This window comes from Pelobates fuscus, chromosome 5 (genome assembly GCF_036172605.1).
Source record: "Pelobates fuscus isolate aPelFus1 chromosome 5, aPelFus1.pri, whole genome shotgun sequence".
Classification (NCBI taxonomy): Eukaryota; Metazoa; Chordata; class Amphibia; order Anura; family Pelobatidae; genus Pelobates; species Pelobates fuscus.
This window is the reverse complement of record NC_086321.1, coordinates 139,960,006-139,984,612: the sequence shown is the minus strand read 5'-3', so window position 1 is coordinate 139,984,612 and position 24,607 is coordinate 139,960,006. Positions and strand designations below refer to the sequence as shown.

At 36.2% G+C, this 24,607-nt stretch overlaps 1 protein-coding gene across 1 annotated transcript in view; it reads right to left on the bottom strand.

Annotated features, from left to right (window-relative positions):
- Nucleotides 1–24,607, bottom strand: part of ADGRD1 (adhesion G protein-coupled receptor D1) — a 612,495-nt gene that overhangs the window by 237,840 nt on the left and 350,048 nt on the right. The window contains exons 17-19 of the mRNA XM_063457024.1: nucleotides 21,741–21,844; nucleotides 16,234–16,345; nucleotides 1,691–1,844 (exon numbers count right to left, since the gene is read on the bottom strand). Coding sequence (XP_063313094.1) covers nucleotides 1,691–1,844; nucleotides 16,234–16,345; nucleotides 21,741–21,844 — 370 coding nt within the window. The remainder of the gene's footprint in view (nucleotides 1–1,690; nucleotides 1,845–16,233; nucleotides 16,346–21,740; nucleotides 21,845–24,607) is intronic.

Below are 24,607 nucleotides of genomic sequence, written 5' to 3'. Positions count from 1 at the left end.
ATGGAGCAGGGAAGGAAGTTCCATAGTAATGATGCAGCCTTAGAGTAGTCTTGAAGGCAGGCATCAGAGGTGCTAGTATGAACAGAAAATAGACAAAGATCTTTGGCAGAGAGTAGTGGAGAGAGTAGTGGCCTGAACAGGACATACTTGTGTGAGAATCGGATTGCAGTAGTCAAAGCAAGAGATAATAGCAGCATCGACCAACAACATCCATCATTAGATAAGGCTGGATGGGAGCTATGTTTCTGAGATGGAGGTGGTAGTATTTGGCCAGTGACTGGACATGAGGGGTGAAAGAAAGGGTTGGATTCAAAGATAAAACCTAGGCAGCGACCCTGCAATGTAGAACTGATGGTAGTTCCATTGACTTGGAAGGAGACAAAACACAGAAGTAGCAACACTTGAGGGAGGAAAGGTGAGAAGCCCTGTTTTGGACAGGTTACGTTTAAGAAAATGAGCATCCATCCACTTAGAAATAACAGAGAGGCAGACTGATATCCAGCTATCTGGGTATTGTATTTCTTTTCTTTGGTTTGGTGCATTATATCTGTAAAAATATGCAGGTGGAGAAGGCAATTGTTGATCCTTCCTGCTGGCAAAAATATTAAGTTGTACATCTTGCAACAAGTTGTAGTTAATTTGTTCTAACCAGCATTTATGCTACAAACTGTACAATATTTGAAAATAGAACCTTGATGATTTTATGCACTTATTGTACGTGTGTGTATCGCAGAAAATAATAAATAGTTTTTTTTTTGTTTTGTTTTTTTACCGAGATAGTAATTACTGAAGATCTTTAAACTGACAAATGACAGTAACTCTTTTTAGCAGCAGTGCAACTCATGGAAACACTTAGTAAGTGAATGTGTACATATCTGAGTCAATTACTGCAGTGGGTATAATCATAAAGGAATAAAATCCAAATCTGTTATCACTGAAGAGTGATAACTGAAAATTAAGTAGCCTGTATTAACGACTTAATCATCTTCTCTTTTGGTATAGTGTAAATATGCTGTATTTTTGTGTAAAAATGTAGATAACTTTTAATGATTAATGATTTACTCTAGGTGGGACAAAATTGCATATTTTTAAGTATTGGTTTCACCTTTAGCATGTTCATCACAAATTATCCATGAATGAGTTAGACAGCACTGGTTGAGAGAGCAGTGTGATAGAAAGTGATAGAGTGATGTAAATTAAAGGGACACTGTAGGCAACATAACTCACCTCATTGAATTGGTTATAGTGCCCAGAGTATCCTAGCTTTGTCCCTTCATTCAGTGTTTAACACCCTACAGCCCAGTCCTTACTGGAGGCTAAGGCAGCGATTTCATGCTTCCTTCTAGTTATACCGATTCATACCAGCAGTGAGCGCTGTGATAGACTAAAAGCTGTCAGCGGACACTCTCAGCTAATCACAGCCACTGGTTGCCACTGATTTCTCATAAGCCCATAGATCACAGAGGTGTTGTGCTGCTGGGGACACTTGTTTATCATTAAAACATTAATAATGGTTTAACACTGAATGGAAGGATAGCACCACAAGTTAGAATGCCTACAGTGTCCCTCTAGTAAATATATGCACAGAGGTGACCCTACAGTGAGCATTCTGTCACTAAAGGCATGCAAAGACTTGTAAAATAAGGTAAGTGAGACTTTGATAGATGGATAGATATTAAAAGATGCATACCCCATCCAATTCCATAATAATAGAGATGCTTGCTCTCCTCCGATCCAAACACCTTGATCACCATGCTGTAAAGATGGAGCCCTTCCACCAGCATCCAGGCAAAAGCACTTAAGAAGAAGAAATGCAAAAGGATGGCAATGATCTTGCAAGGTAGCTGTAGAGAAACATATGAATTAACATACAATGCTTTATGTATGACATATTTTAACATGCAGTGGGTGAATTAGACATAATTTTGAAAGAAACATATTAAAGAAACAGAAGAGCAGCTATATCCTGTATGCAAATCCATGTTACTGTCAAGTTACTTTTTGTTTAAGGTGATAAAGTAACACAAATGCCCAGAGTTGAAGTACTATGTTGAATGCATTATACAGATAATAGTATTAAACATTTTTTAGTATTAGTATTATTATTAAATGTTTTAATAATGAATCAAATCGGAAATAGGAAATGAGAAAATAGGAAATGAGAAATGCTGCTACATGTGCTTTATATCCCCAGGCTCTGTAACTTTGTACTGAGATCTCCTCTAACCAACAAGTGATAAAGCTTCTTAAATTAGAAAGAAGTTGTTATGGTGTGAGGAGATCGCACAGGTCAGCTTACCTCTAATGGGTTAAACCATTAACACATTTTTTAAAACTCAAAATCTTCAATCCGTTGCCAATAAACTTCTGTTCCAGTCCGAGGGCTCGATCAGCTGGCACTCTTAGCCATTCAGTAACTCCCTATTCACAAAACAGAGTGAAAAAGGTACGTGTCCTGTTCACTCCAATGTGTGAACTGGGAGCTACTGATAGGCTGAGAGAGTCAACGAAACGGGAGCAAAATGGATTGGCGCTGGTTTGAAGACTTTGGGGCCAAACTGTTTGTTAACAGTTTAACCCCTTGAAGTAAGCTAGTGTCTGGAACCTCCTTACCCCATAACAACTTCATTATGATATTAACTTCATTATGATAAAGTTGTTAGGTACCCAGAGTATTTCTTAAACATTCTATTGCAATGCTGAGCTTATCCTATAAAAACGTGGACAATACTGCTTTATGGTCCAAAGTATTTCTGGGAGTTGATCTTCAAGTTAGATTTCTACTGTAGAAAGCTAAAAGCTAAACTACAACTCAACAAATACATTTTTTTATTAGAAAATTAAAACCAGCAGGGTAGGATGGAGGGTTTGATTGGTGTGCTTGAGTAACACATATTTTTTTAAAACTAATAATAATGTAACACTGTCTGTCACTTGTGTGGTCTTTGCATTCTTGGTTTTCTTGATTTGTTTCACTGCTTTTGTTGATGCATAATTCAGATAGTTATAGAGATTAATAGGTTCAATAAAATGGTCAAATATCACTGCAAGTACTAGATTACACCGAGTAAAAATTGGAAAGCATAACCTCACTCTAAGACGCACAAGGCAAGGTACATTTGTTGTGTCTATAATGTTCTCCAAGTCAGATGGCTAAATCTACATTGCTGAATTTATTTAATATTTGAATTCACTGAGCGGTATAAAAGGAGTTACGTTTTGGGTTACATAACCTTATTTTCCTGCTCCTTCCTATATTTCAGCACATATCAATGAACAATTAGGAACTAACTATACTAATTATTTCGATTGCTCCTCTAAACTATGACTTTACTCTGACTCATAGTGACAAATAGTATGGTCCAGGCACTCAAAGTCGCAGTTTTATTAGAACAATGCAGAAATAGAAATATTTTGACCCATACAGGGGCCTTTGTCAAGTTTTACTCCAACCCATGACATTCACTACAATGCAAGCTTTCTTTCAAAGGGAACTGTCACTTCTCTGGAAATAGATCAGAAATGAAGAAAAGAAGAGCATATTCTGAGAAAGGAAGAGAAGAGGAAACAATAGGAGAAAGGTAAGTTCAGTGTAACAGTGCCGCTTTAAATAAAACATTGAAAACTACTTGTACCTTGTGTTAACCTTTTTATGTGATGCTCCATTTACCTTTAAATACATACCAAATATTTAAAGGACCACTCCACTTACCACATGGGGAAAATAATCACTGTATTCATTAGGGGTATATGCTTAAAGAGCTTGCAAAGGCTGCAGATCTTATGAACTGCAGCCTTAACAAGCCCTCCCCTTTTTTCACGGAAGAGACTTGTAGTCGCTTCACAGGAAAATAACGAATCAGAGGCTTCTCATTGAGAAGCCCTTGAATTGGTGCACATGTGCACACGTGCGCTCGGGCTCATGCACACATGCACACAGATGCATGATACGTGTACGTGCGTCAGCTCATGCCCTTGCATACACGTCTGTTATGAGGTCTGGAGCATAGGAACTGGTGAGTAGGGAGGCAGGCACGCTCAAGTAGAGCATGTCTGCCACTTCCGCTAGCTCAGGGGAGCTAACAGAAGTAGGAAGGAATACTCCCTGGCTGTTTGATTTACAGCCAAGGGGGTGTTCCCTTGCAAATTTATAAAAGTGCTGATTTCTCATAGAAGTGCTGAAGTACTTTTGGGGTGTGGAGTGGTCCTTTAACAAATGACATCCCGATCTAGGGCATGCATTGCAAATGAGAACAGGAATATGAACATTGTTTTATTATTTCTCCTCTGTATGCTGTCTGTATTATGACTGCCAGTTGACAGGGAACTAAAATGGAGACACTTAGTTGCAGGGTAAATTGCATTCTTAGAACAAAACAGTTAAATCTGATTTTTGTAAGCCAGGCATGAGAGATGCACATTAGATTTAGCTCCTATATAATGTCTTTTTTTTTTTTTACAAGAGTTAAAAATGATGCAAGGCCATATCTTGCAATCATTCTTCTTGTCTCTATGGGAAACCACGAGTAAATGGATATTGATAAAATGTTTTAATATTACTATATACAGCAGCACTGCCAGCTATTTTCATCAGAATGCGATTTTGGTGTAGGCTGGTATTAGCTTTTAGCAATTTTCTATAAATAGGCACAATTAGAGAAGTAGAATGCAATGTGAAATGATATAGTGTTCAATGTGAAATGATGTAGCTTATCATATTCTAGCCTGTCCTTTTTGGCAACAGGATGTAGGCCACCCATAGTTTAATGTTAATGTTTTTATATTTTGACATCTTTACTGTAAGTCCATTTAAGTGAAGCCAATGTCACTTTTTCTTCCCATGTGCCTAAATATGTTCTCTTTTGTTTACAAATTTCAAGCGCTGCAGACATTGCTGGCACTTTATAATTAAAGTACCAACACCGTCCATAATGATAATTTAAGAGACTGTTAGAGTGATTAGGAAAATGTCCCTTTAACTGAGGTCTGGAGATTGCAAAGTGAAAATACAGGAATTCTATTTTTCCAGAATAGTATGTGCAATGCCACAAACCTTCAATATCATATAATTGTTGCAGGTTTTATTGTTCCTTTTATTTTCCAAAGGTCAGCACATTGATATTATCAATATAATAGATCAGCCAACCAGTATGAATAGCACAAACATTATTATGACTAGAGCTTGAACAAAATTGTAAACATATTTTATATTTTTAGGCTATGAGTATTCCATTGTATTTCTTTCCTAAGAAAGGTAATGTTCAAAACAATAAATCCCACTGGAATGTTAATAAAGAGCAGATTGCTGAACTATATATAAAAATCTTATCTTGTTGCAATTTTCCTATGTCAAAGCATTTTAAGCTTGACTGTTTAGAACTATGTACGTCCAGCTATCTTGCTAAGTATTAGTGGAAGACATGATCAAAGATTAAAAGAAATGTCAAGCATGGTCTAAAACTAACATTAGTCACTCCCACTGCCATGGACCACATATGTTGGGATGTCAAGGTAGGCATTCGACAACAGCTGGAGGACATCATGGTAAATACAGTACAAAACAAATGCTGTACCAAATGATAGTCATTACAAGCATCATACAGATATGAACTGAACAGAAATTAATAGCCTTGAACTATATACTGCTATGATCAGGGCTTTTGAATCATCCAGTGTCCTAGGCTGTATCATAAATTGTCTAGTCTGTAATTTCTCTATAGTGACTATATTCCACTTCTTTCCAGCTTCAATTGATTGTTAAAGGATCACTATAGTGCCAGGAAAACGAACTCGTAATAGGTCCCCCCTACCCTCATGGCCCCCTCCCGCCGGGCTCTAGGGGGAGGAAGGGGTTAAACTCTTACCTTTCTCCAGCACCGGGCTCCCTTGGCACTGGGGACTCTCCTCCTCCTTCCGACGTCATCAGCTGAATGCGCATGCGCGGCAAGAGCAGCTCAATGCTTTCCTATGCTTTCCTATGCTATTACTCAATGCTTTCCTATGGACGCTGGCGTCTTCTCACTGTGAAAATCACAATGAGAAGCACAGAAGCGCCCCTAGCTGCTGTCAATGAGACAGCCACTAGAGGTTGGATTAACCCTAGTGTAAACATAGCAGTTTCTCTTAAACTGCTATGTTTACAGCAGGCAGGGTTAATGCTAGATGGACCTGGCACCCAGACCACTTCACTGAGCTGAAGTGGTCTGGGTGCCTATAGTGGTCCTTTAAAGTTTCACATTTGAAGAGGTTGACATATATTATGAGGAGCATTGGCCTTTGCTGCAGGATAAACCTGCCCTGGCCCTGTTGATTACATTGTCATATTACACATCTTCAATAATCAAAGTGTCACGTTGTCTGGAATAGACTAACTAAAATGTATTCTTACTCATGCCTTGAACTAAAAGACATGCCTGCCCATATCATCCATCAATGTGGTGAGGGAGTTACAATACCTTGGGATTAGATGAATAAAGTACTTGGTAAATGTAGCTCATGTCTCCTAGGTTTGGCAGGCATAAGACATTACAACATCCATATACTGGCTGCAGCTCTTTTAATTGGTTTTATTATGTAGCCTCGGATTCTTGATATTTAGTTATGCTACATACATTTGGCCAGTTGACTGCAAATACAATTGGTTTGTGCAACAAACATTTATTTTGGCTCCTTCAGCTTGTCGTAAATTCCAAGTTAGCATTTTCTCTTCTTATTTGCCAGGATAAGCTTCAAAAAAAGGACTGTTGTACTTAGCAAGACAATTTTTGCTCATAAATTTTGTTTTTCCCTGGTTCAGTTGCTTGAAAGTATTTAAATGAAGTCAGTGGGGTATGTTATTTTGACATCAAGGTTGGCTTAAACATACCAGAGTGTGGTTGAAAAAAATCTTCAAATAATTAAATCTGACAATCAAATCAGAAATTGCATTTGACATAACTAAACAAACATATTAAACATATAATTCACACTTGTTTTAAAAAGTGCATTTTTAAAATGAAATAAAGTTTTTACTTGTTATTTAGTATGTACGGTTCGATGTTAAGTTCCTTTCAGTCTGACATCATTTTTTCTTGAAAGGGCTGTCAGGGCACTTATTGCAAATCTGTGTTTCATAATTCCTCTCTTGTGTAATGACATTAAATTAAATGCATAATCCTAGTTGGCAAACTACAGAAATGTCTACCATTTAAAGATAATGTGGGCTTTTCTCAGAAATAACCTCCTGGGCTACGAAAGTGAATCTCCACTGTTGCCAATAAGGATTAATTTCAGACAAACTCCTGGAAAAGTTCTGTCTCCTGCAAAAGCCTGTCTAAAAACATAACAATATTTTTTTTCAAAATGGCAGTACATATTACTCTTGGCACTGACAAAGCTATATATTAACTAAAAACTAAAAATATAAATATATATATATATATAGTTCATTTGTAAACATTAAAAGTTAACAAATATAAATCTCACTCCTAAGGAGTAGAACAATGCAATATACAACTTCCACCTATTTACCTGTGGAAATAATTAAATCAACTTAACTTTTGGATACTCAGCTTCCCTCAAGTTACCTCCCAAAATGGCAACCACATACAAGATAGTATAAAATACAAACAGAATATGGATCCAGCTGGTATCACTGTAACAAATAAAGGAAATACAATATAGTGTGATACTGTTATAGCATCTGCATCGCCAAACACTTTGTGTTTAAGGAGTGGAACCATGGAGAGGAAGAGCACAAATATTTTGATTAATTTATTTATTTTTAATCAATATAAAAAACTCTCTCTAAAAAGAGATAGAAAGTGTTACTTTACAGTGCCCAAAAAGTAAAAGCTGCTCAACACTAAAAGTGGAATACCCCTTACCCACAATAAAAAACAAATACACTATACAATATAGATCCTTTTATATTGCATAGGCTCCTGTCCATTTTTTCAAGACTGTCACTGTACTAAAGGGGTGAGTGAATCCCTCTACTGTTTAGAGCGCTCCACTTGTTAGGTATAACATTTATACCTTATCTTTTGTGTATTTATTTTTAATACTTGGGATTTTTCTTGCTGTGGTTCTACTCCTTAAGAGCAAGAGTCACATTTGCACATGTTTTGTCTGTATTCATATGTTGAGGATTATTTACCGCTGTCAGGATATTTATATCGGCAGACATTTTGTGCTATGATAGAAATTAAAAGTGTATATCAGAACAGAGCGGACTCCATTTTGCTATTTTCAGGATAACAAAGACACATAATTTCCTTGCTTTCAGCCATTGAGCCTGAGCTAAGGAATGCATTATATAAACAAGCCAAGTGATAAGCAATGAAGCAGGGGGATGGAATGCTCTGTTTAAATGTTAATAGAATAGAAATATATATATATTTTTTATAAGTTTTATTATTTTCATACAAAAATAGACATTTATCTTACTTACTTACATAGAACATGATAATCAGATTTCAATCGAAATCATACAAAGGGTCATAGTACAGTATATACATACAAATACATCAACTTTCATGCCAAATGGAGAGCAAGGGGAGATCTACAGATTGGTTACAGAGTACCAGGATCACATTAGAGTCTTATACTAGTTTTCCACCCTTTAGTCTTTAGGTGTGACCTGGACATTCTGTCACTCAGGGACAACCATAATCACCATATTCACTTTATAACTTTTCTAGCCAAAAGGTGCTATAGTCTTTGGCTTTCAGATCTTTACCATATAGCTTGTCTAGTTGGGATTCCATTCCCAATTGAAACTTAACCTGAGATAGGAGTTTGTCTAAAGAATAGGGTAATGAATTTTTCCAATTTCTAGCTATTATTATCTTTACTGCTATCATAAAATGAGTGTAAATAGTCAAATCCTTCTGAGATATGCAATCAATATTTAAAAGTAAAATAGCATTTTCTGGAAATTTAGGAATAGGTTTAGACATCAATTTATCAAGAGTAACAAAACTTTCCTGCCAAAAGTTTCTGACAATCTCACATTCCCACCAAATATGTATGAAATAGCCCAACTGTTGCTTACATCTCCAACATAGTGGTGAAGTCGAGCTATACATATTGGCTAATCTGGTAGGGACAAGGTACCATCTATTTATTACTTTATATAATGTTTCCAGTAAGTTCAAACAATGAATATTTTTAGCTGTTCTGGATATAACTGCACACCAATTTTCCTTATTAATTTTTATTTTTCATTCTTTCTCCCATTTTTGCAAATAAGTAATGACAGGAGGTGCATCCAGTTTTAGGATATCATGCATTGCTGAAGTGGATACTCTGTTTACTGTCTTATTGTTTAATATTAAACATATCAGCCTAGCCCCGACTTGTAGATTATGCTCAATCTTTTGGTTTAAGAAGTTTTTTAATCTCAAATATGTGAATAATTCCTTATTAGGTAACCGAAATTCCTGCTTCAGTTGTGGGAATGGTTTAATTGTATCGTTTACAAACAACTGGTCAGTCTGGACAATCCACTAGAAATCCAACTCTTTAAGTTCAAGTCTGTTACATAGTATGGTATTAATTCAATTTTAAGAGTTAAGGGGATTTTGGTTTCTATATTACACTTCCTTTTTATAATCTGCCAATTTTCTAGTATTGAATCTATACATATATTAGATTTTCTTATAAGTCGGACTTTAGGATCAGCAGAACTTTACCAGAGTAGAGAACTTAGGTCTTGGACCTGACATATCTCCCTTTCTAGGATATACCACCCCTCATTCTTAACACTTTCCAACTGGGTTCGGTAAATATGGAAGAACTCGTTTGCCAGATATATATCGTTAATTGTTGGAAAACCCAAGCCTCCTTCTTTAATTTTTTGTGCCAGGAGTATTTTATTTATAATGGGTCTCTTGTTTTTCCAAATATAATTAGTGACCAAATTTTGAATCATGTCGAGCCATGGTCTAGGTATTCTTATGGGAAGCATTCGGAACATATATGCCCACTTAGGAAAGTAAATCCATCCTTCCCCACCAAGAAATTTCTATTTTTTTCCATCTGTTCAGAGCTTTAGACATGTCCCTAAAGTTGCTCAGAAAGTTAATCTGCATTAATTCTGAGGGATTAGTTGTCAAAAATATCCCTAAATATGGGATACTATTTTACTATTTTTAGCCCATTTAAAGTTATAGAAATCTTGTAGGTGGGTCCTGGCGGCTGTATTTAAATTAATATCTAATATGATGTTTTATCTTTATTTAATTTATAGTTTGAAATTTCACTATATTCCTTTACTACCTCCATAAAAGCCTTGATAGATTTAATAGGATCGGTAAAGGTCAAAATTAGATCGTCAGCGTACAGTTTCAGTTTCAAATCTCTATGTTTGATAGTTATCCCTCTTATATGTTGGTTAGATCTTATTTTATTAGCCAAAATGTCCATAGTAATTATGTAGAGAATAGGGGACAGTGGGCAGCCCTGTCTTGTTCCATTATACAAATTGAACCAGTCAGCGCAGATATTAGAGCCCACTGTCCTCGCCGAAGGACCGGTATATAGAGACATTATGGCTCGATGGATCCAACCCCAGAATCCAAATTTTTTCAGGGTTTTACTCATAAAAACCCAATCCACTCTATCAAACGCTTTCTCAGAGTCCACCGTTACTATAGAATTTTTTTGTTCTATTAGCCAAGTCTATGATGTCAATAATACATCTGGTGTTATCAGAGGAGATTCTACCTGGTACAAAACCTATTTGATCGGGGTCTATTATATCGGGTAGTATGGTTTTCATCCTATTTGCTATTATTGTAGCAAAGATCTTGACATCAGTATTTATGAGGGAAATAGGTCTATAACTTTCCACCTGAGTTGGATCTTTATTCTGCTTCAATATTGCTGTTATGTTTTCTCTTAGCATTTCTTTGGGGAATTGACCTATTTCTACTATATTATTAAATAAAACTGCTAATTGTTTTTTAAGGAGATCGCCAAAAGCCTTATAAAATATATTTGAAAATGCATCAGGACCCGGAGTTTTATTATTCTTCAATTTTTTAATAGCTTCCTCCACCTCTTGGATCGATATCTGAGCACTAAGAAGTGTTCTTTGAGAGTCTGATATTGTTGGAAGGTCAATAGCCTCTAGATATTTGTCTATATCTTTTTCTTTTGTTGAAAGGGAATATAAGCTGCTATAATATGTATTAAAACATTGCCCTATAGACCTGGGAGAAATATGGATCTTACTATTCATATTTATTTTTGTTATTCTACTTGAGACCCTTTTGTCTCTAAGCTTATTAGTTAAGAGTTTGTCTGCTCTGTTATCTACACTGTATTCTTTCAACTTAAGCTTTGCCAGGATTTTTACATTCTTTTCTATATTGATTTGATTAATTTGGTCTTTAATCATTTTAATTGCTGCTGAATTAACTCTAGAAGGATTCATCTTATTCTTTTTCACTTTTTCAGCTAGACTATTATAAAGAGGGAATACGTCCAGACTTTTGTTCCTATTTAAGTGTGCTTCTAAGATTATTAAATTGCCTCTCATTGTAGCTTTAAAAGAACACCAGTTGTTAGGATATGAGGTTTCGTTGGGTGTGTTAATTTCAAAATAGCTTTCCATCTGGGATCTAAGAGAGTCTAGATTTGATTTATTATGGAGTAGATAGTCTTTTAGTCTCCATGTTGTTTTGTTTGTATTATTCCACTGATCTCTCATAGTCCAGATATTAATGCTATGGTCCGACCAGGTATTATCCCTGATTTCAATCTTCTCTACATTTTCTAAAGCTATTGCGTTGCCCCACACCATATCAATACGCGAGTATGAGTAGTGTACTCTAGAAAAGAAAGTATAATCATGTCTCTCCGGGTAGGAAGATCTCCATAGATCAAAAAAATCTAATTCATTCAGTAGTTTGTTTAGGGATTTGGCCATTTTTATTACAGGACCATTAGCTTTTAAATTATTACTATACTTCTTATCCAAGATTGGATCCAAAATGCTGTTAAAATCTCCTGCTATAAAACACACTCCAGTTTTTATAGTTTTTACTCCAGTTTTTATAGATTCAACTTGTTCTAGTATATCTCTAAGCGTAATCACTGGGAGGGTGTTAGGCAGATATATGTTAACCAACGTATATTTAATTTAATGTAGTTTACAAACAATAATTAAAAATCTAGCTTTGGTATCTGCAAATTGATAAATTAATTCAAATTTCACGGAACTTGCCACAATAATAGCCACCCCTCCTTTCTTCCTATCATTAAGAGAGGCATGAAATACATTTGGGAATTTAGCCCCTCCCCATTTTACATTGTCTATTAACCTCCAATGAGAATAGAAATAATTTTAAACACAGACATTAGTGACAGAGAAGATTAAGTAATTAATTTTACTTTCTAAATTTTACAAGGTCCCATTGTAAGAGTTTACAACTGTCAGTTTTAGAAATTACGATCAAACGCGTTGCCACAAAGACTGAGGCAAATGCTTTGAACTGACAGTAAATTTAAGTTATGATAGTCATTTTAGATAAGCCAAATGACGTCAAAATCGTCATCAGGAAAAGTTAACTCTTTCCTGGATAGGAGGGTTTTGTGAGGCGAGACTGCCCTCTATGGACCAAATACCTAAATTACAATCTGCAGGTTGACCACACCTTCAGTTTCCTATTGGCCTTATCAACTAGTGACGTACAGAGAGTCTGGCCTTTTAAAAGTTAGGACAAAGGGAAGAGAGAGGTAGTTGGAGTTTTTGGGCTTTCAGATTCAGACATGCAGAGAGATCCATGACAGATATTCACTCTGGGACTAACATTCAAACTCTCTTGGACCCAACTCAAGAAACGCTCCTTGACACTTACTTTTTACTATTACTTACATACCTCCATACAACCAATCATACACGCAATCAAGTTCCTGGGACTACCTACTCATCTGATGAGAACATCTACTTAACTGGTAATTATGCTGGTTTTATTTAATTAATCTAAATTAATTAAAAATCTAATAGCATGATATATGACTGGATAAATCACGGTCAGATTTCAATATTTAGAAATCTTAGTTAACTAAAGAGTATATAGTTTTAAATATTCCATTCTGCAGGTGGAATTAAGAATAATTATATATTAGTGTGATATTATCACGTGTTAGCATACCGCTGTTTTTATCCAGGTGTATTGATTTGATCTAAATAGGATAAGATATCTTTTTAAGCAAATTCAAATTTGGCTTACAGAATCTGGTAGATTATTCTTATTGGATGGTTCCAGGAAATGATTAATGAGCTGGTTTGAATGTAATTTTAATTGAAAATTACATGAGAATAGGATGTTATATGCCTAGGAGGATGAAGCCAGCATTGAAAGGGTTACTCAGTTGATCTGTTAGCCAAAGTTTTATGGCTTTTCGCTGGAAGTTTAGCTTTCTGTCTGTGAAGTACCCTCATAAATCTAAAGTCTTGACAGTTGATGCTGTTAGCCATTGGAACGTGTATAGCCATTCCACTGTATTGCATACTTATGTTATACTAAATATTCACTGATTATTATCATGCATGCTGCCTAATATTATTATTATTTTATTTGTCACAATAAATTATATCTATTTTTATAACAAATTGTGATTTTATTTGTATGGAATACATTTCACTTACATGATAATGATCTCTAAGATCTAAGAGAATTGAAATAGTGGGCAATTCTCGACTGTTTAATATTATCATCCCATAAATATCCCCACACCAGCCAATGAGGTTTTAACACATTTTTTTTTGTGTGGGGGAGAAGATTGTTTCTTTCCGTCTAGTTAGTATTTATATTTTATTGAGTCTGCATGAAGCAAAAATGTATTTCATAGAAAAATATAGAAGTTTTTGAGAATATTAACTGCCTATGATGTGAAGCCTGTCCAACGTTTCTTCTTTGAAAAGCGAGCTGTCCACTGGACGTCTCCGGAAAGCAAAATATGATGTGCTATTTCTGGTTTTAGAGGTCACTGTAATAAAACATTATTTTATATTTTAAAACTGGAAATGATTCTGCTGAGAAAAACACAGAGACATATGGCCATGTAATATAGTTGGATTTAAGGAAATCCATTCCTTGTATATATATATATATATATATATATATATATATATATATATATATATATATATATATATTTGTATTTTTTTTACTAATTCTTTATTTTTGACTCAGGTCATGGTCTCAGTAACAATATTACAGAAGAAAACAAACTTTGCATGTCATCAAACACAAACGGTAGGGTATAGCAGACAGGGCATGGGATGACATTGGACCAGGAGCTGAGGGAATTTTGTTTTGGGCAGTGGGAGACAGCAAGTGTTAGTGTGTCTAGTATGCCCAGGAGATTGGCCTTGGGGCCTAATGGATTCAGAGTTGCTAAAGGCATTTAGGCTGAGTGTGCTTATAGTACAAAAAGAGTGTTATGGTCAGTGTGTCAGACTGGGTTGTACGGGGAGTGTGTGCTCTATGGTGTGGGCCTTTAGACATTGTGCTCCTGTTTGGAATGATACCTCTTAACCCAGGGGACTAAGAGGGGGGGGGGGGGGATAAGAGAGGGGCTATATTTACAGTGCAATTGTGCTGTATACTTGCAAACATAAACATCGGGAAAAGAGAAGTCCCGATAGCCACAGAGGGTATGCCAGGATAACAAGAGGGCTGTTAGGAGGTAGGTTTTTCACCCCTGGATTTGTCAGGTCGCAGCCGCTGTGAAGGCTCTCGCTCTAGCCCGTAGGGGGACGAACAGTGTCACCTTGGTAGTGTCCCCTGTTGGGGGATGCGCCGCTTGGGGGTTCGGTCCTGCAGTAGACAGAGAGTCCTGTTGCAGTGCCAGGGTTGGTAGGAGAGTAATCAGGAGAGTTGCAGCTGCGCCATGTCTTGCGTGGTTCGGTGGGGGTCAGCTTCTAGCGTGCTCAGGCGGCCAGTGAGGCCTTGCATGTCTCCGTGGATCTGGGCCATGTCAGCTTGCATGGTAAGCTGAAGCCCCGCTAGCAGGTCCTTCATCACCGCTGTGGTCACCGGAGAGTTATCTGCTTGTGGGTGAGTCTGGGGAGGAGCTGTCAAGACGGTTGAGTGGTGTATTTCAGCCCCGCTTGTAAAGTGGTTAGAAATATCCTAGCAATCGTCTGTGTAGTCACCCATGTTTGTGCCCATGTTGTTGTGGGCCTGCCGCCATAGATCTCCGATATTGCCGCTCAACTGAGGTTTATCGGGCTTGGCCTTTTTGGTTTTCTGGCACAGTAATTGCAGCCAGTGGGTCAGTTTGGTGCCTTTTGCAAGTAATTTGGGTCACATTAGAGGGTCCAGAGAGTGTAATTTGCATGCAGCCATTCAGGTCAGTAGCTTGGCCATTCCTTGCATAGTTTAACTCTTCACATATACAGTATTTAATAAATAAATTGTTTAACTAGCCAATTTTAATGGTGTCATACCATATCTTTATCATCTAAATACCATCTAAATCCATAACGCCAAATGTTTTCATGAATTACTTTTCTACTTTCCAAGACTGTGGCTTTATCACTGCTACTGATCAAATCACTAGGACCAAGGTTCTGTGATGGTTTAGCGTTACAAGAAGCACCCAGAATTTGTAGTTGATGTCCATTTTGCCTCAGTTATTCTCCATTTGTCCACTTGAATTCTTATGACGCAAATGTATGAGCACACCTGGGTGCAAGACTTAGCAGTGATGACTCATATATATTACCAAAGGTGAAGGAAAGACAACTATCCACTAGATATTAATCCATTATTATCTTATAGGTTCTCACTAGGCATAGTTCACCTATTGAAGTTTCATTGGATGGAACTTGTGACATACGAGAGGTCAGCACTTTCTAAAAGCATTGTTTTTCTGTTTGAAGTGCAGCTCTCATTTATCCTGGACAGAAGATAAACTCATTATTGTAGGAAAGAAAAAAGATGGGTACTGTATCTTTAGTTTTAGTTTTCACTAAAAACACCAAGACATAAAGACGCATTAATTTTTTAAAATTTTTCATAACAAATTGTGTTAATCTAGGAGGTTACACAGTGTAACTGGTTTCTTGCTTGACTTCTATTTCCAAATAATAAACTTACTATGCTTTACATGTATCAAGAATTGCAGTAATCTCTCTCCAAGGAACAAATAGGCGTGTTTACAAAATCCATGTCTGATGGTTTTTATTTTGTTCATTAAGTGTTCTTATCTGAGAGCAGAAAATAAAGTACTTACCGTCCCAGACACAAAACGAAAGCTGATGAGAAGCAGGATCTGAGCAACCAGAATGGCAAAGGACAGGTTGGCATGAATATGATATCGCTGATTTCGTATTGTGCTTACAGAGCTGTAGAAGAAAAGATGTAAAAAAAGAGATCATTCAAGGCTTAACAATAGGATTGGCAATGAAACTGTATCACAACTGAAACACCCAACATTATATTGGATATGTCCCTAAGTTTGCCACAATGGACTAGACTCAAGCAGGACTTTTCTGTATATTATATAAATTCTGAAATAACTGTCTATGGACAGATTTCTTGGTTCTTGTATCAAAAATCATAGTTTGATACATGATCCAAAAAGTACAAGTTGGAATTTACAATTGACATGCTATATAGATGTAATTCCTTATTTCTGCATGGAAGTGTTGTACTACATATTAATACATCAATGTGTTTTGGTTTGTTTGTTTGTTTTTAGGGTGAGAAGGATTTAAAACAAAAATGTCTATTATTATTTCTTCCTGAAATTTTGAGTACCAGGCTCTTTTATTCTAGAAAGTATAACCAACAATGTATACGAATGCTACCAGATGACATCAAACAGGGAGTTATTATTATTATATTTATATAGTGCCAAAAAATTCCATAGCGCTGTACAATGGGTGGACAAAGAAACATGTAATTGTAACCAGACAAGTTTGACACACAGAAACAGAGGGTTTGAGGGCCCTGTTCAATGAGCATATGGTCCCAGATACAGGGAAGGCAAACACCTCTGATTGCACTATGCATCACATTTCCTTGCCTTTAGGTACTGAGCTTTCTCCATGAAGCTCAAAAGCATGATATTTCAATTTAGGAACTGTCTTACTGCTAAAGTAGAATAAACATGATAGTATAACACCTTAACCCTGCATTAACTACCTCCAACAGTTCATGACAATTTCGAGGTTAATTATCTAGATCAGACGAGTGCATCCATTGTACTCTTTCTTAAAGAAATCAATCCATTTGATGACAAATCAATTGGTCTGGCATAGAACTCCTTTTGATTAGTTTTTTAATGAATCGATAAGTTTAGAAATGAACTAATCAATTTGTTGTCAAACAAATCACTTTGTTTAAGGAAGAGTACAATGTTCACACATGTCTAATATATACCTCAAATTGGTGCCAGAAGGTTCAGACCTTAATTATGCAGCTATTTTCATACTTACTGCACTAGAGGCAAAAAATACCTTATATGTACCTATACATAGAACAAGAATAGTATAAATATATAGTATATAGTATATATAGTATAATATATAGTATAAAATCCCAATATCTATTATATACCACAGTCAGGGCTCCACATTTCTATTCAAAACTAATCACTGACATGTGAACATTTAGCCTGGTTAAAGGACCACTATAGGCACCCAGATCACTTCAGCTTAATGAAGTGGTCTGGGTGCTAGGTCCATCTAGGGTTATCCCTGCCTGTTGTAAACATAGCAGTTTCAGAGAAACCGCTATGTTTACAATAGCTTTAATCCAGCCTCTAATGAGAAAACACCAGCGTCCAAAGGAAAGCATGCTTTGCTATGGACTGGCTGAATGCGCACGTGATGATGACCGAAGGAGGAGGAGAGTCCCCAGCACTGAGGGAGCCTGGCGCTGGAGAAAGGTAAGGGATTTAACCTCTTCCTCCCCCTTCAGCCCGGTGGGAGGGGGGGCCATGAGGGTGGGGGCACCCTCAGGGCACTATAGTGCCAGGAAAACTAGTTTTTTTTCCTGGCACTATAGTGGTTCTTTAAGTAAAAAATTGCCCCCGGTGAGTGTGTCAAATACCCTCATACTTGCACTGGTGAGTAACTTTTAAAGAATGGCTAGTAGTCTAGGACTTGAACTTTCCATCTCTGCTATAGATACCTTTTTATATAATATACTTTATCTAATGGAAATCTCTGAATCATCCTCGAGCTTCAGCTAGGAGCAGATGGTTTTTCTGCATCATCCAAGTCATACATAGCATATTAACCATCAGTAGAAACACATGGCTAGAGAAATCCACTAATCACTGGCATGTCAATATTCCAATGTATGGCAATTTATCACCTTCCATATGTATCCATTTGGAAGTGATCTAATAAATTATACTGTATAATACTGAAAAAGAGGGATGCACTGCCAGATAATAAAAACTCCTACAATGCAGAACATTTAATGTCAATCTGTTCCTCACTGCAAACTTTTAACATTACCACTCCCTTTATTGCTAATCCATACATAGAAGCCAACTATTCCAAAAGGCTTTAGCAATAGCAGCAATGTAATGCAGAGTTATATGTATCTGCCTTTATTTTGTGTGCATTTTCTGAAGCTGTAATAGGCTTGAGTGTATGGTCGTTTTTTTTTACGTGCTATCATTTTCAAAGCCTCCGGTGAAAAAACTATGATACTGTCTAAAACTGGCAAGGGGCCCTGTATGGTGCAGATGGTATTCATAAACAATTCATTTAGACTTCCAAAAGTCCGGTGGGTCAAAATCTTCTGCTAAACGTGTTAAATGTTTGTGGATTAATCTAACGTGCTGCAGGTTTTCTTGCCTCAACAGTTTCCATTTTTCCCAGTCTGCACAATGTACTGATTCAGTGAGATCTGCTTGCGTAGGGAATATTAAAATCTCAGCGCTTCCTTCAGCTGTCTCAAAAGAACAATTCTCCGTCTGTCTCATTCTAGCAAGTAAAAATCACTGTATATAAATTGGAGGTTTAATGGTGATATGTGGCTTGTCATAAACTCTTTTAATGCATTGTCTACTTTGTATGTTGCGATACCACAGATCTTGAAACAGTTATTGCCAGGAAGAGAAATGTATGTTTTTCAGAGGTTAGAGTACCTGTTCCAGGATCAGACTGCAAGATTTCCAAAGCTATTTTTGAAGTGATAACATGGTTTGTAATTGTAATTGTATAAAAGGGGAGGGCAGGCTGAGGATCAAACTGCTTTTTGGGGGTTCTAAACATCTCATGGTTTTACTCGTGTGCAACATATGAGGTTTGATTTACATGACATTAATATAAAGGGAGTGTTACTCAGTGACACACTTTCACTTTAACGGTTTCCCTAACAAATGACAAATGGCTGATTCTCTGTTTATATTTTACTGGTATATAATCTGTATTGAAAAAAAAAAAAGGATGTTTATGAAAGATGTATATTGCAGTAAAGAATAGGAGGAAGGAATGAAGCCAATACATTTTTTATAAACAGAATATATTAAAGAGGAAGTCCTTAATCATATTCAGTAATGTATGGAGAGAATTTAATAAATATATATGCCAGAAATCCTAATGGTGTGATTAGCACTGTGCAAGAAGAGCTTCTAATCTCAGAACAGCACTGAGGCATATATATCTCCAAGGCTGCACAAAATTAGTAGGAGTTACACTCCAGGTAAGCAGCTGCCACCATTAATTCAGCCCCTCTTCAAATAGGAGCTATGACACAGAAAAGTGATTCCCAAATATGTAGGTGCTTCTCAAATATTGAAGGAGCTATAACAAACCATAGACCATACCATAAAAGAGACAGTCTAAGTCCCCAAACAACTTAGCTTATTGAAGTGTGTTGCACAAATCATGCCACTGCTCTCCTACTCCATGTTAAAGGGATACTCCAGCCCCCTAAAGCACTTTAGCTTGCTGACTAGCTTTAACTGTGAAGTGTGTCCTCTTCCTTTTAATTTTGCTAAAAAGTGCAGATTTCAATCAAAATTGAAACTTTTATAAATGAACCTTACATGCCCCAGTCTTTTAAGCAGACAACAGGTCCTGTTACTTCCTGGTTTGGTTAGCTCAGTGGAGCTAAACTCAAGAGGCAGCAATTGCCTTGAGCACCTGCCTTGCAAAGACTTTTTATTGAGTTGCATTGGGAAGTCTGTAATTGGACAGCCACATAAAGTCTGGCTGGGGTAGAAGGGGAAGACTTGACAAGAAGACTGCAGCTTTTGCCAGAGGTTTTTAGATATACCCCCATAAGAAATGCATAATTAAATAGATGCCTGGTGTAATTTGGGGTATATCTACTAAAACTTGCTATGTATTTATTTTGTATTTGGGCAGTGGAGTGTCCCTTTAAACCACATTTTGTTCTGCATCCCTAGTCTCACCTACTCTGGCTGTGACTCACACAGCTTCCCTACTCCCTTCTTCAAAATAAGTGTTCCATTTGGGCCCTACACAAAAGAGTGTCCTCTGTTTTGGAGTTTTAATTTCCTGTTCTGTTAATTTGCTAGTGCAAAACAGCCTCTTGTATTAGATTAGGTGGAGCTGAATAAAAGAAAAGTATAAATCAAAACTTCACAAGAAGAATTACTTCTGACCTGTCTGCGCTATTAAACACATTGTGGTCATATATGTCCAGAACCAAGTAAGTTAGTGCTGGGTAAAAATGGGGTGGATCAGCTTAACTGCACAAACTTCCAGAAGAAGAACTAATAAATGCAAATTTTTATTTGTACTGCTTTTTTAACCTTTTTTAACCTTTAAGTCTGAAATAATTATTGTAATAAAAAACCACATAATGATAAAATGTACATTATAGGGAAATATTGACATACATTGTTCAGCATTCCATATTTTAAAACATGAGAATGTAGTGATTTTAAAGTTCAAGTTTACATTAGATGTTTTGTCAGGTTGGTTGGCTACTATAAAAGCGTGGGTAATTCTGTCTATTCCACACGAATGATCTATGTGATTGGATGCAAATATGTTAAATTATCTGAATGTAAGCCCTTTGTAGCAGTTATGATGCTAGAAGACTGAAAGCCCTATTCCTCTTATTGACTGTCCTCTGTTATTTACTTTTTCTGGCTATTCTCAACCAACCTGCGCCTTTCACTCCCATGAACATCGTCTGCTATTCATGAGACCCCACTAACTCCTGCTACCTCCCCTTCTTTAACATCAGTCGATTTTAAGTGTTAAACTCACATTGATCAGTCTTGCTTCAGACTTGAATAAGAGAGGAATAATTTAGAAAGCTTCTCTTTTAAGCATTAAGTTAGTGTAATAAAACAAGGTATCATTGCATACTACAATACTCTGATATTTTGGTGTTTATTTGTTGATTAAATAATTTGTTTGGTGTTGCTTTTCACATCCGTCTATTAAATCAGAAGTTTTAATGTGGCTTGGGTATAGTCAATCTCACTAAAACAGCTGAATGGAGATAATAAAAAAACAGCGTTAGAACATGTGATAAAGGCAAAATGAAAACTCCTCCGATGAGGAAATTAAAGCAATTTGATCAGAACCACCCGGCTGTTACAAATATATAGGAAAAATCTAATTAAAGGGTTTGTGAGAATTAATGGCATTTACAATCGAGAGAATCTCAAATATAACATGCAGTGGTGGTCTGAAATGAGAGCGTACATACATTTTAAAATAGTATTTAAAAAAGTAATATTTGCTCTGCGGGGATCGAGAAAGAAAAGAAAATAATAAAATGTGAAAAATTACTCACGACAGTATAGCAAATGTGACCAGTGTAATTGCCAGGCAGAAAATGGACAGGGAACAACCGATGTAACTGATGGAGGACAGCGCCACCTTGTGGGAATTGGAAAGCTTTGTCAAGGGGAAAAAAAAGAAAATATTTATTAAATTCATTGCATTTATTTTGTCTCATTTGGCAAGCTGACAAATGTATAACTTTGTTTATAAATATAGCAATTATCCAGAATATGTATATCAGTCAACTGATACTAATTTTCTTTCCAAATAAACATTCTTTGACACATGATTTTGAGTTTAGAACTTGTAATGCTTTTCTTCAAAATGTCATGTTTATGGTGTATTTAATAATAGAAGTGATGAATCAGAAGTTGCTGCCTACATTGTTATGTAACACAGACCTATATGGAGATGATAAGATGCTACTTTCCATAGCATGATTCAGTGTTAGAGCATTACATTTGTTAAAGGGGCACTCCAAGAAAAATGACAACTCTATAAAAAAAAGTGCTTCTTCTGTGTGTTGTAATGTGAGGGGGTCCTTTATCCCTATGTCCATGTACAAATTTGCTCAGAATTATAATGATTTGCTAAATTATCTGCAGCTATAAATGCATCCCTTACAAATGCGAGGAAGCTTTTTGCAAGGGAGCATGCTAAACCTGTCCAGCTAGTATCATCATAGATTCCTGCAAAAATACAAAAACAAAGGCAGTGGCTGTGTACATACATGGTTCTATCTTTAACTCTTCATATATAACTGTGAATAAAACTACATCTACACTTTTACATGTTCTGATGAATGAAAAACCTGCAACGTGTACATAAAGTAAATAATAGCATTACTTTAACAATTTAGACCAAAAGAGTCGAATCATAAAAAAATGTTTGTGAGGTCTAAAAAATAACATTAAGCATAGATATCCACACCACTTTATTTAACGCAATACTTTCAGTCATTGCTACAAGCTCTGCCCTTTCTCTGAATATTATAAATTGAGGAAGAGAAAAATAAACAATGTTTCTGTTTCTCCTCCTCCAATGCACTGTGTGCCTTGGCTGTGCCAGGACAGAACTGGATTGAGATGCCAAATTATGATTCCATAATATACATTATAAAAGAAACAAAGAGCATTGCATGAAAAAAATTTAATGCATGGTAGAAGAGATGTTAATTACTTTATTCCATAATGTAATTTCTAAAGGAGTGATGGTTCACAAAAATGTTCACATAAATCGTGGCACCACTCATTTTTCAGCTTATGTGCCAGTAGCTTTCAACATTGTCAGACCGCTGAAATTTACGATACATCAAGATTAAATTTCATTAGGCAAATTGATATTCCTCTAGGAGCAACTCAAATAGCAAGCTACATGTATGGATACTGAGACCATATTCTTATTGGAGAAGGAAAAAGCATGCTAATGGAGATGTGTACCTTTAATTCACTGCAAAGCCATTTTCTCTTCATTTCTGCACATTCTATTATAACTCCAAGTCATAATAAATCAACTAAAGTGTAGTCATATAGAACCAACCTATGTTCTTTCATCATTATTTTGGATATTACTGACTATTAGTACAACACCAAACCTTACATTTCCAAGGCCAGAACATATATTCTAAACACTCACTCTACTTCATTGTATTTATTAAAAAATAAATGTTTTTTTAATGCATAGCCTTTTGCATATAGTGCTTATCGAATAGATATATCATTCATATTTGCCTACTGCCAAGTCCAATGATTCAATTGTAAGAAAAACATATATGCATGTAATATTCACTCCATGAATATACGGATAAATGCAGTGTTTTCTTATTGCTGGTAATACGCTCAAACAGATCTTGTTGAGTATATATTTTATTCATGTAAATTATTCTAAAGAGCTTTGTAAGAATGGTTCTTATTTACGTAAGAAATAGGATGTTCATGTAAATGTATGCTATAGGGAACCTTCACTGTGCACCTGCAAGTGCACTGCATTAAGAACAACTTGTTACAAATTATATCAAGAGAAAAAAAATGGTTAATATAATCAGCATAATCATAGAAAATATTTATTTATTTGCCCAATGTGTTTATCTAGGATCATTTCAATACAAAACTAAAACACACTGAATTAATAAATTAGATCCTTTGTATATACCTGATATTTATTTTATCCACCATATCTATTTTGTTTGTTTGTTTGTTTGTTTGTTTGTTGAACCACAGCCTAAATGAAACCGTGTGATGTAGTGGCTCACAGTAGAATGCTTTTAGACGAGCACTAATCTACGTTAAGAGATAGTCTAAGCACCAAAACAACTTTAGTCTAACACCTTCATGCAAGGATTTGTGTATACACAATTTCCAGGGTATGCAGTTATATACAAATGTTAACACTGAAAACTATTTTTTATTTTTTTTAAATCTGCACTTAGTAGGAAGGCAACCTAGCCACAATGCCACCAGAGCTATAAAAACAGCCAGGGAGAAAGCTGCAGAGGATCCAGAGCCTGGTCATGAGTGCAAGCAGAAGTAAGGAGATACCTGGCAATGTAGGTGAGTAAGGAGAGCAGTAACTGAAGCTGCAGTCAGGAGTCAGGTGTTTTCTTGTCATTAAAAAAAAAAAAAGAGGTGACAAAAACACAGGGGCCAGATATGTATGGAAAGTGGGTGGAAAAGGTGTATGGAGGGCAGTTGTTAAAAAAAAAAAAAGGGGGCTAAAAGCAGAATTGTAAGTGGGGGACATAAACAGTGGAGCCATGTCTTAAGAGGTGTGTGGATGGTTAACACCTAAATACAGCTTCCTCACACACATTTACACTCTCGCAGTCACCCTACATAACCACATCCCACAATGTCACCCTAATACTCTCAATCATCGATC